General features: G+C 40.4%; 1 protein-coding gene across 7 annotated transcripts in view; it reads left to right on the forward strand.

Annotated features, from left to right (window-relative positions):
• LOC128099428 (contactin-4) overlaps window positions 1-14158 on the forward strand; it is a 1007148-nt gene that overhangs the window by 904709 nt on the left and 88281 nt on the right. For all 7 annotated transcript variants that reach the window (XM_052721339.1, XM_052721341.1, XM_052721340.1 and 4 more), the window contains one exon: window positions 8315-8442. In XM_052721339.1, coding sequence (XP_052577299.1) covers window positions 8315-8442 — 128 coding nt within the window. The remainder of the gene's footprint in view (window positions 1-8314; window positions 8443-14158) is intronic.

A 14158-nucleotide genomic window follows, 5' to 3' on the forward strand; every position in this document is an offset into this window, starting at 1 on the left:
CTGCAGAATCCGCAGAGGCCAGGTAGAAACTTTAATGAGAAGTTCGTTGATCCCCAAAGCCACTGCTATTCTCCAGGCTGTTGTTGCCCTGAAGGAATGTGTTCCCTGTAACACCCTGTTTTCCCGTTTGTTACAATTAGTTTTGCATTAAATATCTCAATTATTTGAATTAAGAGATTATTTAATACAGAATGAAGCATATGTATAGGGCTAGGCAACCTTTGATCTCACAATGGGGGGACAAATGACATACTCTCTGGTATCTCTCAACAAAAGACATGGGAGACCCCTAGTTAAGAGGACGTATGTCTTAATTGTGCCTAAGGTGGTCCCTGAAGCTTGCAGTCCACTCACATCTGGAACCAAGCCTCATGTGACAATGCTACCACCCCACTAGTTTTCCTGAGCTGACAGGTAGCAATGCCTAACATTATGTATGTTACCTTTTCAGGAACAGTAACCCACTCTGCAATGTATAGATCTATTGTTTGTTTTCAGGCCTTTGGAACATATATATGAACACATAAAAGAAAGACGAAGATTGTTATAATCCCTTTCTATTTATTAAAATGATGTTCTCTCTCCATAGTTCCCCCTATTGCGGAAGGAAAAGTGGCTAAGTTGTAGTGTAAAGAGATTTAATTACAGGGAGGTATTTCAAAGTGACTCACAGGCAAATGAGGATACCCGTCTCTGTCTCTCTCCCTAGCAGCAGGGCCTCCATGCACAACTGCTCATAAGAATTACAGGTCACCATTCTGGGATCAACCTTCCCTTTGGGGTGATAGAATATTGTGGAGTTGGCAGCTTTTGTCATCTGCTGCTAAAGCCCCCCAAAAGAAAAGATTCAGCACTTTTAAAGGTCCCCTATCCCCAGACTATTTTTGATTTACAGGGCTGACAAGGTCAGCTCTTCAATGGCTGCAACCCAGAGCCTCAGACTAAGAAAGATTCAATTTATCTCATAATTCCAGATCTGCTCCTGTCCTCCCTGCATTTGAAACCTCTGGTGACAGGAGGGGAGCAAACACTTCTGTGTGGTGTAGGTAATTTACTGTGTTGTGAATTAGATGACCTCTCCTCACATAGAGACAATTGAGTTCCGTGTCACACCCTTGTTTTTATTACTTGATACTTTATTATCTTTGACTTTTCTCTGCTGTTATCAGCGATGTCTTCAAAAGCCCACTGGTAGGTCAGGACTGACCTGTTCTAAGCCTGGGATGGATTTACATTTTTCAATCCTTTTTATCTGGTTCTATCACTATTCATAAGCCTTAGGAGGAGCTCAGAGTTCAACATCAACCTCAGGGTCAATCAATAGACTAAAATGGGAAAGCTCATGTGAGATGGAGCACCAGGGAAATGTTGCAGTCTCACTGAAAGGTCTAGAGAGATAGCTCAGTGGTTAAGAACACTTCTTGCTCTTACAGAGGAGCTGGGTTCATTTCCCAGCACCCATATGGTCACTCCAGACTATCTGTAACTCCAGTTCTAGGGACTCAATGCCCTCTTCTGACCTCTGCAGTCACCTGGCACACACATGGTGCACATATATACATGCAAAACTCTTATACACTTAAAAAATTAAATAAATAAAACTTTTCAAATTTTCAGGAAAATTAATAAAGAATTAGTCTTTAAAGAACTTGATTGTTGTTCCTGTTTTGATAGTTGGCATGGCATCCAACTTAAAAGGAAACAAGTGTCTAAATAAATATTAATATTGGATGTTACCTAAAAGTTCTTTGAGATTGTCCATGTGAGCTCTAGTTTCACTGAGGGATATTGTGTCAAAAAAAATCAGGTAGAAATCAATTAAAGAAGTTACCTGATATTGGCCTCTGACTTCTGCACACATGTACACGTATGAACAAGTACATGTGACACACTGACACACACACACAAACACACAGACAGACAGACACACACACACACACACACACACACAAATCCCAGAAAGCAAATTTAAAGCAACAAGTCAATTTGTGAACTTAGAGCCTTTAAGTGTATAAATAAGTAGCTAAAAGTGCACGATACAGTCATATATGAGGAAACATCAGGTCCATTTCCCCCACAGTCAATATTCTGTGACTATTCTACAGTAATGAGCTTCATCAGTTTGCTCACAATACGAAGAGCAGCCACCACAAACTCACTTGCAGAAACCCATCCCCTGCCTGCCACTCTCATATCCACAATCGTCTAGATAAGTTCAGAAATTTCTTAAAGAGATTTCATTCTTCCATTTTTATGGTCTGAAAACTCCATTTTGGGCATCTTCAATTATTGATTCATATATCACGGGTTCCTAAGCTGTTGGCCTTAGGCATGGACAGAATCAGAAGCCTGACACTGGCGTAAGGGGCTGGCCTCTCTGTCTTTCCTCTCTGTCTCTTTGCTTGACTTCCTTAAGAATAATTGCTTTCTTTCTATGGCAGGTGAAGTTCCAGTTTTATAGCTCCTGAGTTTAGAATTCAGCAGAAAAATGTTGTCTCCTCAGACAGACTCTGGTTTTGGTGGCACGTGTATCCTTAAACTAACCACTAAAGAGAAGAGAACAGGGTTTCCTGGTCACTCCATCCTGGCCCCTCCTCTCCTTACAGTTGGGGTTATGAAAAACAACTTCCTTATTAGAAAAGTAGTGGCCATTCCAGTCCTAGAAATGGATGGTCTATAATGTGGTGACATTATTTCCAGAGGCATTGTCCTGTTTAAAGTAATAGTACATTTATTGAAAACTTAACTATGTGCTTGAAATCGCTTTTGCTAATTTTTCCGGAAGGGAAGTGAAGAAACGTCCTTTTCCAGATAGAGCACCCAAAATAGTCCAGAAAAAGTGATACTCCCAAAGTCGGCTTGGTGAAGCAACGAGCTCATTGGAATTTCTTCAAGGAGTGTTGGAGAGGGGTTGCTTACAGGTGCAGGCACTCAAAGGCACAGTGTCATTGAAAAGCCCCCCCCACCCCCCTCACCCCCAGGATATGAAGCAACTCAAGAAAGCTGCAGTCCAGGAGTTCTATGCATGACTTGCAGGGGGCTCTGTGGATGTAATAGTGTCTTCTCCAAGAAGCTGGGCTGTTCAGTTTCTTCCCCAGGCACCTGTTTCTTGCTTCATTAATCGTGGGGAAGAGCCTTGTGAAACCTGTAAGTTTCAGAGCTTCCTTTCATACTTGTAAGGCTGTTTGCTTTCTAAGTCTTATGAGCCTCCTTCCTCCCTCCAGGAGGGAATATTTCAAGTAGGAAGGAATTGCCACATGACAAAGGTTTACGTCTGGGGGGTGGTTATTAAATATCCATGAATGGCACTCATATTTCATCATTATTCTGTGACTACTTAGTGTCACCCATATGGTTTGTTAAATGGTAGAACAACTCACCAGTTGTCTTAATGTAAGCAGTTTTTTTTTTATAGATACTTGATGCAATGGGTCCAGGAGGGATGTAGAGCACCACTGATGAGACCAATTGGTTGATTCACACATTTTTCTAAATACTGAAAAGCTTACCAACAACCTACAAGACATAGTTTTCATTAGTCTGTTTGCTCAAATAAGAAACCTGAGGTCCAGAGATACAGCTTTACTCACAATGACACAGCTCAAAAATAGGAGTGAGATTTGAGTTTAGGTTCAGAATTTGTCTTCTTAGTCACTGGACTGTATTGTAAGAGAACCATTCTGAGAACATTAGATTGCCCCCTAATGTAGATTATACCCAGGAAGGATAAAGAATCATAGCCAGATGACATGATTTAGTGAAGGCTACTGAAGGTGTCTCACCTACAAATGATCTCCCTCACTGGCACCCCCTCATGTCAATTCTAATATCCCAAGTCTGTCTTTCTTCCTTCCTTCTTTCCTTCCTTCCTTCCTTCCTTCCTTCCTTCCTTCCTTCCTTCCTTCCTTCCTTCCTTTCTTTCTTTCTTTCTTATTTGTAAATAACATTGGGATAGGTAAAGCATGGAATGGAACCAATGCCAGTCACTGAAAGAACAAATTGACTTAGACCAGTTCTCAACTAGAAGTTAAATTTGCCCTCTTTCCAAGGACAGGTCCCCTCAAGCCTTTTTGATTGTCTGAACATAGGAGGATGTGGGGGAGGGGCTGAAAGAGCCCTAGTATTCTGCTTGGTGTCCTTCCCAAAGACTAAGACTCATCTACTTCAAAGTATCAGTTCTGAAAAGGTTGAGCTGCCTTGTCTTTTAGCATAAATACTGTGGTCAATTTATACACTTGACATGTGTCAGGGTCAGCCTAGGGCCCAAGTACTTTTCTGGGAAGTCCTCTGCCCCTTCCTGATCCATAGGTTTGCATAGTATGGTTTAATTTAGGCAATAGCTTCAGGATTTTGGAATTACACTGATACTGTTTTAATTTAAACAATCTATTAATAGACCTTTGTTCATTGAAAGTAACCCTCTGAGAGTTTACTATGCCTCAGGCTCATCTACCTCACGTTAGATGAATTCACATCCAAAATATGAATGCCGCCCTATTTACTGAGTTATTGTATGCTGACATTTCTCAATTTCCAGCAAATTGTCTCATAACTAGGAATATGATTAAGTCCTTGAAAGCTATTTTTTTGTTATTATTGAGGTAATTAAGATGTGATCACCATTCCACTTCAGTCAGTACATCTGCTCTCTGGTAAATAAGGAATCAAATGCTGCTCAGTGAGGAACTACATGTGTCTCGGAGAGTGAGTGAGCAGAAGGCCTCCTGTCTGTGTCTTTGTGTTTTCAACCAAGGCTTTGATTTAGCTGAAGCAAGAATACTTTTTAAAACCATAGCTTTGAGGAATTTTTACAGGAAGTATTATCTATGTATAAAACTAATAGGAACTTCATCATTATTTACTACATTTTTTGTACATAATACTGATCTTTTTCCTGGCATGTTCATATGTGTACATGATGTATTTTAATCACATTCACTTCCTATCACCCTTCCCCCCAATTCTACTCTAGCTAATACCCCTCCTCTTCCAAACTCTCCCTCTTTCGACCTTCATGTCCTGTGTATACGGCTCAATGACTTTCATTAAGGTTGTTTGCAGGAGTATGAGTAATGGCTTATTTAAAGGAGCATGGGTACCTTATTGGTGCCTGCACCACTAAAGAAAACATCCCTCTCTCTCACACATCAACCATTGACTGAGTATAAATCTACAGGGAAAGGTGGGACCCCCCTCCATGGCAGATGTTGACAGGCTCAACCTTATATAGAGCTTGTGTAGATACATTACCTGACTTTATAGCTCATCTTCTATTGGTTCTGCTAAGCTTTGCCAGTTTTGGCTCCTACATCTTTCTTTGCCTAGATGATTTAGAAACAAAAGTCTCCAATGAACAGCTCCTTTTCTCCATGTTTTGCAAATAGGTCCTCTGCCTAGTTTTTAGCCTGCTTCCTCTTATGTGATTCTGACTCAAACTCATTAGGACCACAACCATTGCTGAGGGCAGGTTTTGGTTATGTCGAAAACTTTTCTTTAATTGAGTCTCCATAGGTTTTGTGGCTTGTAAAACATGAAACATACAAGTACCAAGACAGCCCTTTCAGCCCAGCTGCCAGAAGCTGCTACCACTGTAATGGCCATGGTTCCAACATGGCTTCTTAGCTTCCACAGGGCATCTATCTCAGCCCAGAAGCCACTGTGCCTGACTCCAGGCCTCCAGCAGAAAGCAATGCAGTCACAGACACCATCCACTGATACAGACCAACCAACCACAACACTCGAGCTGCCTCTCTGTGCCATCTCCATTGATTTGAGATGACTTAGTTTTTTTATAGGCTGACTTGACTACAATATAAAATGAAAGTACTGAAGAGGGTTTGGTCTATCCCAACCCACCATATGTTGAAGGGACTAAATAATAGTTCATGTTTCAAGATGAAAGAGGCCAGGTATTTTAGTACTCACCTATAATTCCAGCACTGGGGTCAGAATTACAAGACCAGCCTGGGCTATATAGTGAGACCCTTTCTCAAAGAAAAAGTAAAACATAACAACAACAAATTTGATTAATAATCAACGAAACAAAAAGATGAAAGACACTGCTGGCTGGTAAATACCAGGGAACATGTTAGAAACAGAACCTATTCTTTCCAAGAGCCAATCAGGTTTGCTTAATAAGTTCTGATTCACAGACAAGGAGACCAAAGGTTAACAAAGCTGGGCAAGCAGGACTGGCATGATTGATGCATAAACACTCATCTTTGTATTTCCAGCATTCCCTCTGTTTGTGTCTTCTTCATTTTTTCTATTTCCCTTTTCAGGTCTTGGACTGTTTCCTTCATCTGTTTCATCACTTTTTCATGATTTTCTTTTAGGGCTTTATTGTTTTCTTCTACTTTATTTGTCCTTTCCTCTAGTTTTTTATAGCATTCTTCCCATTTTTTGTTTGTCTTTTCCTCTATATAAGCCTCTGCCTTCTTCATGATGTTATTCATAAGGCTGTTTTCTTTTGCTTCTTCCAATTTTTGATGTTCAGGTCTAGATGCTGTGTTGCTCTTCATTTTGCTGTATGTACTTCTGCCTTGACGTCTGCCCATCTCCTTGTGGTTCGTTCTTGGTCTTATCAGTGCACTTGGTCCAGACAGAGCTGACAGATTCAGGAAGTCTCTCTCTCTTGTCCAGATGGGAGCTCTCTTGTCCAGATGGGAAGTCTGGGGCAGGATGGGAGCTCTTGTCCAGATGGGAAGTTCGGGGCAGGATGGGAGCTGGGGGGCGGTCTCTAAGTCTCAAGAAGTGGCTGGGGTCTTGGGCGATGATGGGCGTGGGGGCAGGGCGTGGAGATTGCAGGGTTTGCTGGGGGTCTTGGAGAAGGGGAGCCTTCCTGGTAGGGGTGGGGGTAGAAGGGATCCTGCCTGGTGGCCAGAACCTGGGGCTAAGTTGGGCAGGTCTTCCCCGGAGTGGCTGGTGCCCAGGGATGGGATCTAGGCTGAGCCCAGGCACTCACCTCTTGTCCAGAAGGTAAGTCCGGGGCAAACACTCATCTTTGTGATTTCATCATCCTTTGTTAAGTTTTTCATGCTCTAGCTAACTTGCTCATAGAATCTGGAACAGACCCTGAGAAGAGCTATAGCTTCATTATGCAAGAAATAGTAAACACCAGGTCTGTAACACAGTAAATTTAAACCTTCAGTTATGTTTATTGAAAATAAAAAAGCCCAGTCACAAGTTCTGTTAAGTCAAATTCTGCCCATTCTAGATTCTCGGCTAGAGTATTTACTAGCACCTGTGGCCTGGCAACGTGAAATTCCCATAACATATGTCGATTCTTAGAATAGAATTTACTTATATACCCATTCATTCTACCATTTAATAGTTTATAGGGCGTTTAGTCCACTTTCTCCAGTATACCAGATGCAAGTTAAATCATAAGATGAACACTGTCCCTGCTCTCAGAAGATACAGGACAAGGAACAAGTAACAAAGGGAAGTAATGCCCAAGTCTGGCAGAATAGCAAGTTCAAAGGCCCTGAGGTAGGAACAGATCTGAAATACTCTAGGCACTTGTAAGGACAAGTGTGACTAAAAGTCACTGAAAGCAAAACATAAAACAAGCAAGAGACATGTGTGTGTGTGTGTGTGTGTGTGTGTGTGTGTGTGTGTGTGTGTGACAGAGAGAGACAGAGAGATAGAGACAGAGATAGAGACAGAGAGAGAGCACTCCTGAGCGTGTGAGGGTGTTCATATGGAGGCCAGGGGTAAACCTTGATCGTTCCTCACATGCTGGCCAATTTAGTTTTTAAGACAAGGTCTCTTACTCACTTGGAGCTCATTAGGCAAGCTAGACTGGCTGACCAGTCAGTGTCAGGCATCCACCTGCCTCTGCCTTCCTACTGCTAGGATTATAAGCCCATGCCACCTGACCCCGCTCTTTTCACATGGGTTCTGGAAATGGAACTCAGGTCCTCACCATTCCATGGCAAGCATTTCACCAACTGAGCTATCTCCTCAATCTCCTCTTCCAATTTTTCTTTAGCAGTTTTAAAACTAATGGGGGTCTTCAAGATTTCCTTTTGCATTGTATGGTCAGAGTTATTACAGAAAGAGAAATAGCTACAACCAATCTAATATTCATAATTTTTATCCAAACCCAAGTTTTATTAGCAAGAAAAATGGGGAAAGCATTAAACATATGACACATGCCAATGTTTATGCATATGTAGACAAACTTCCTAAAAATAAAGAAGGCTGTCAAATGATGTAACTATGATTTATAATGTGAAAGGCAACAGAATGACAGAAGTTGTTTCTCAGGAGATGAACTTCACAACATTTTGCTTATTTGTTTGGCTTTCAGAATTACCATTTCTGAAGATGGAAACCTCAGAATCGTCAATGTGACTAAATCAGATGCTGGAAGTTACACCTGTATAGCCACTAACCATTTCGGAACTGCCAGCAGTACCGGGAACGTGATCGTGAAAGGTAATGGCTAACTCAAAGAGCTCATGTGTCTTCACTTCTAATAATAGAATCTATAGACATGGCAGTGTTCATATTAATATGTATAGATATCACTGTTGCTAGATTAATTCATCACAGCAAACATGATATGATTAACAATCCTTCGAGAACCGTTGGTAATGAATATGATTGAAAGACTATCTTATTTCAGCATCATCCAATACAATTTGAGAATTACAGCCATTGTGTCTGTTATAGTATTGTAACGAATGTTATCTGCAGTCCTTTAATTAAATTTCTTTCAAGTCTCTATAGGTTTGAAATTCATGTCGAGGAACCCTGTGCTAACAAATTAAAAACCCATGATTCAAGTACTATTTTTAGCAAACATTGCTTAAACAATGACATTGGCAGTTTTACAAAGAGCTGCCCTGGGTATTCAGAGATACGGATATGGCTTCTCCAAGTAATAAAGGGTTTTGATCACCTCTGTGCTTTGCTTAAGTCACCCAGCCATCCCTGTCAGTTTTAAGGAAATCAAATGTCCCTCATCTCTTAGTCTGGGTGCTTTATATTTCATGACTGAAAGTCCTTTATGCTCCTGGCATAGCGCATAATGTGGAACTGTCCCAGCACCATGGCATTGCTGGAAGTGTTGAGAATTATAAAGGATGAGATCTTAATTTACATTTCATTTGAATTTCTATCACCTTGTGTCTTGCACAGTCAGTCTTAGGATTTTTTAGTTGCGGGAAACTTGGTAGTGCTTTGAATAAAAATAACACTCAGTGTGGTGACTTGTTGGAGGTCACCACAAATGGATGGACTTAAGCCCAGACAGCTGACTGCAAGTTCTCCCTGGTTCTACAAGAATACTTTGAGACCATTTTCCCCTGCTGATGTGCAATGCATGCTGATGAGACGCTTCATATTCTTTCTTACTGACCTATTTGGAGCTTCCTCTCTGAAGTAAGACACCCTAAGGCAAGCAAAAATATTCAAAAAGAATATTTACCTCAATTATAACTTAAGGATGAAGTTAAAAAAATCACCTCATTATATATGTCAGGGTCATTGGAAGATGACAATTTTCTGTCATCTCTTTTTATCATGAATATACTTATATGTACAGATGAAGAATTGGAAGCCAAAGAGATTTAGTTAGACGTAGTTCTGTATTTAGATAGACTGCAACTATTTTGGTTTATTAATTATTCTCTAGGCCAGTAGAATAGGCATACAACTGTGGGTTCACTCTGTTTCACAGGGCAAAGGAAAAAGAGGGTAGCTAATACTTATAGCATAGAGTTCCAGCTCAAAGCCTTTGTTAATGTATGGTTATGCCAGATGCCAGAGGAAACGTAGGGATTGACTAGAACCAAGATAGAGAGCCCAAGGTTTCAGAGATGGTTGGGAGTCAAGTTCAAGCCTGTTAAGATGACATCCCACTTATGCAGATATAAGTGAATTCCAGAACACTGTGTTAAATTATTATTAAAGACCAAGATTAAAGTCAAAGAGATGTGCCTAAGTCTCATTTCTTCCACTTACTATCTCTATGACCTTAGAGTGATATCTTTTATATGGAGATAATAGTCATGCTGGCCTCTTGGCATGGTTTCCATGGCTGTGGTGATCCACATTAAGTAATAAGAAGGAGTGCCTGGAAATAGTGGTGGTTGTTTTTGTTATGGACATTGTTGTTATTCATATTATAATGAAATGGCTATGCACACATTCTAAATCACTGAACACTTAATGAAGTTTCTAATCCAGTAGAAGAATTAGAAAGGGAAAGTAAGATACACATAGAAATCATATTTCCCTGCCTCACTATGGAGAGTAGGGTATTTTCTCATCAGAATTCATATGCCACGGTGCCACAAGAAAGATGGAGAAACTATTCCCGACCAACTGTACAGTTGTCTGCTGCTATCTTATATGTCCCCACAACATAAAGCTTCCAGATACACCATGATGAAGCATATCATGGCCACCACATGTTTGTATAGATATAAATATTGCTGAGATAATAGCTTTTACTTATCATCACAAATTAATTTATTTCTTGCCATCTAATAAGATGGGAACAGTAGTTCCTCAACTACAGTACAAGAGTTTTAGGGAGTTCACTATTAAAAAATGTTTTGAATTTTAGTAATCATTTATGTGTTTTGGTGTGTATTAGGAAAACAGTAGTTTTCTGTCAATAGCAATGAATTTAAAAAAACACTGTTAAAATACATTTAATTAAGTCAGTATACACAAGAGAATTAAGTATTCATTGTTACAGAAGGATATGCAAAAGTAGTGAGTGTGGTGTGTGCATTGCTAAAGATGGGAACTACCCCTCCAGAGCCATTTTTGAGTGAATTCTAGTGGATTTAGAAAGACATAGGATAGGATTAGGATTTCCTGCCTATGGTGAATAAAGGTGTGTGCATAGAGCTTTCTGACTCTAAGTACTGGGCTAATGAAGCTCTATCAAAAAGTGGTAGTCTGGCAAGCGTAAGGACCTGTGTTCAGTCCCCAGAACACAGAATTTTAAAAGCAAGGCCCAGTGACATACATTCATAATTCCCAGGCAGGGAAGACCCCGGGGTTCCCCAAGCAGTCAGTTCAGCCCACTTGGCATGGCATTGTCACTCGAAAACAAGGTGGACAGCTCTCAGAGAACCGCACTGGATGTCTGCCTCCGACCTGCACATGCATGTCATGTACAATGTGCATGTTCACCTGCACATCCAAGAACATGCACACGCATACACACACGGACAAAAAAAAAAAAAAAAAAAAAAAAAAACACTCCAAATTTCTGCATGCTTATAATACCAGCACTTGGGAGACCAAGGCAAGATGATCAGTGTTTCAAGGCTAGCCTTGGTTATATAGAGGGTTTGAGGCTAGCCTGGACTACAAGAGACACGGTCTCAGGAAACACAAAAAGAAAAAAAAAAACCTAAAATTTTCAGAACAATAAAAAAAAAAAAAGAGGAAGGCCTAGGAGAGGAGGAACATGGGAAATATGAAGGAAGGGAGGCAGACATGCTCATGTGTGAACAGTAAAGTCAGGGTATCCCAGCCAAGAACCCCCTGCCTAGTCGGACTTCATGTGCTTCAGTGGTCTCTCTGGACTTGGTCACTGGCACTCAGATGTAATCTACTTCTCCACCAAGTCCCTCCGATTCTTGGGTTGTTGTGATATGGGGGTGCGGATATGAACTTCATTTGCTCTGTAGGGTCCTAGAAGATAAAAATCCTGTTCCTTTAAGGATGATCCAAGGCGGTTAGGGAGGTCTCGTGTTTCTTGGCAGTTGGGTCTGACTTCCACCAATGCTAAGGGGCAGTGCCCATATGTAGTGGGGAATGCTACACTGCCAAGTCTCTACCAAGGACGTTAACATAACTGAGAAATACAATTGAGAAATCTGCTTCATAAAGCACAATAAAAGCGAAGGAAAACCATTCTGAGCTCAGCATGAACTATGCCAAGTACTGAATCCCACATCAAAAGCCCCCACCTTTAGTACAACTGTAGTCACTTAGCCTGGGATATGATATATTGCTGTATTTTAATTTACTTTCCGTCTACAAAGAGACTGACTTATCAGAGAAGTTGCTCTCTAACCTTAAAGTGTGCTTGTGTTCATTTTGATCTCTTCATATGTCTGGGATTAGAACTCTGGGAAGGTCAGACATCAGAACACATTTTTCCCCTAACATTTTTACAATAATTGTGTCATTAGCCACTCTCTTAAAATTTAATTCTCTTACTCACTAGGTCTGGCCCAGTTATTTGGAGAAAGGCAGAAAATAGATATTTTTCAGACATGAGGTCAGTAAGTAGGAGAGGAGAAGGGAACATATCCTCTACATGAGACAGAAGGTTTAAAAAAATCCCTGGCAAGACTCCATCTAAGGGATAACTATTCTGATTATGCATGAGCAGGCTTCCAGACTCTGGGATTCTGACAGGTACTCGGGAGACTCCTGATTATCCTCCTATCGTCTGAATTTCTAAGTTTGGCTGATTTTATTTTTGATGCTAGTTGTAGTATATTGGAATCTGTTTGCTGTTTAACCCTAAGCAAAAACACTTTTCAAATCAGACTCCCCAGTCCTAACAGAAAGTATCCTACTTATCTTTAAACAAAGATATGCATTTATGTCAATGTTATTAAGAGCTGCAAGAAGGGCCAGCTACCTTTACATGATAAGCATTTATGTCAATGTCATTAAGATCTATAAGAAGGGCCAGCTACTTTTACATGTAGGACTGGACTCAGTAATTCATTTTTAACTTCATACCAGAATTAACTGTGTGCTGTTTTGCATGGCTACACAGGTTTTATATGATAAGTATTTTTGTCATAGGCCTAAAGCAGAGCACCTGAGAGTGTTTGTCTTGGCTGTGGATGGACAAGATAAAAATAGTAATAACAGCCCTATCTTCTATTGATCACCTCCAGGGCTCAGCCTGAAATGCAGGCTCTTAAAGCCATGGTTGTAATTACCATGGTTATCTTGCCCAACTACCTCCAAAGTGACCTTGTGTAACTGTGGTTACTGGTTTCAGTCTATGCTTTGACAGGCATCCTCCTACAAATGAAAGACATTGTCCATGTCCCCTCACAAGTAAAAATTGGGTAGCGTGCTTCCTGGGCACACAGGTCTCCTGGGCTTTGCTCCTAACCTTCTGCATCTACACATCCAGAGATAAGACCTGAAAAAAAAATGTTAAATGACTACTCCAACTGATCTTTTGCTCACCTGAGTTAGAGAATGTATGAATTTGCACACCATGACCAGTAGGCTATATCCAGCCATCTGCCTGTTTTTGTATACCCCAAAGCTAAGAATAGCAGTCACAAATTTAACTGGTTAGAGAAAGAAATGTCATTTTTTGAATGTGGAAATTTTATGGAATTTATATTTCAATAGCCATAAATAAAGTGTAGTTAGAAGTCACACAGACCGTTTGTTTACATAACTGTGCTTTTAAACTGTAGCAAGAATGTAGAGTTGCTAATACAGAAACTTTGTTTCTTGGCCTACACGGCCTTAAATATTTGCTATTCAATTCTTTGGATATATGTGGATCCTTTGTTTAGGATAATTTTTCCTTAAATAACTCTTCAAAGTTTGGAGTAAGACGTACTCTAACCCAACCATACACAGTTCTGCTTGCACCTCATCCTAACCTTACATGCTGGAAATTCCCATTAGATGACTACCTACAGTTGGTAGAGAGATTTCTTTCCCAGGACATTAGTCCCACTACCGAATTGGTAGAGTGAACCTTGAACATATGTTGGACATAGGTTGAAAACACAGACAGGCAATAGGTAACTAACCGCCACAGGATGAAAACTCTGGCCATTCACCAAACAGTGTATTCAGCTTAATTCTCTATAGGATTTGTGCAACTTCATATAGTTACAGCAAGAAATAGACCCTACAATGTAAAGGACAGTCGCTGGGATTCTGTAACACACAAACCTTGCACTGTGACCAGGCTCATCCAGTTGAATTTGTTTCTGCCTTGCTCTTTTCTCAGGTTGTTCCTTTACTAATGTGTTGAGATACTGACTTCTGAGATAGGCCAACTAAAAGTTTAACATAATTTCACCTGAATACTGAGTTCTTTTTGTGCATCTGTTTCTTTTAATTCATTTCATGTAATCATGCTCATGATAAGTCAGAAATTAATTTTTACTTCAAGGAGCTATGATAGAGT

The sequence above is a fragment of the Peromyscus californicus genome, unplaced genomic scaffold (genome assembly GCF_007827085.1).
Source record: "Peromyscus californicus insignis strain IS unplaced genomic scaffold, ASM782708v3 Scaffold_6__1_contigs__length_162567912, whole genome shotgun sequence".
NCBI lineage: Eukaryota > Metazoa > Chordata > Mammalia > Rodentia > Cricetidae > Peromyscus > Peromyscus californicus.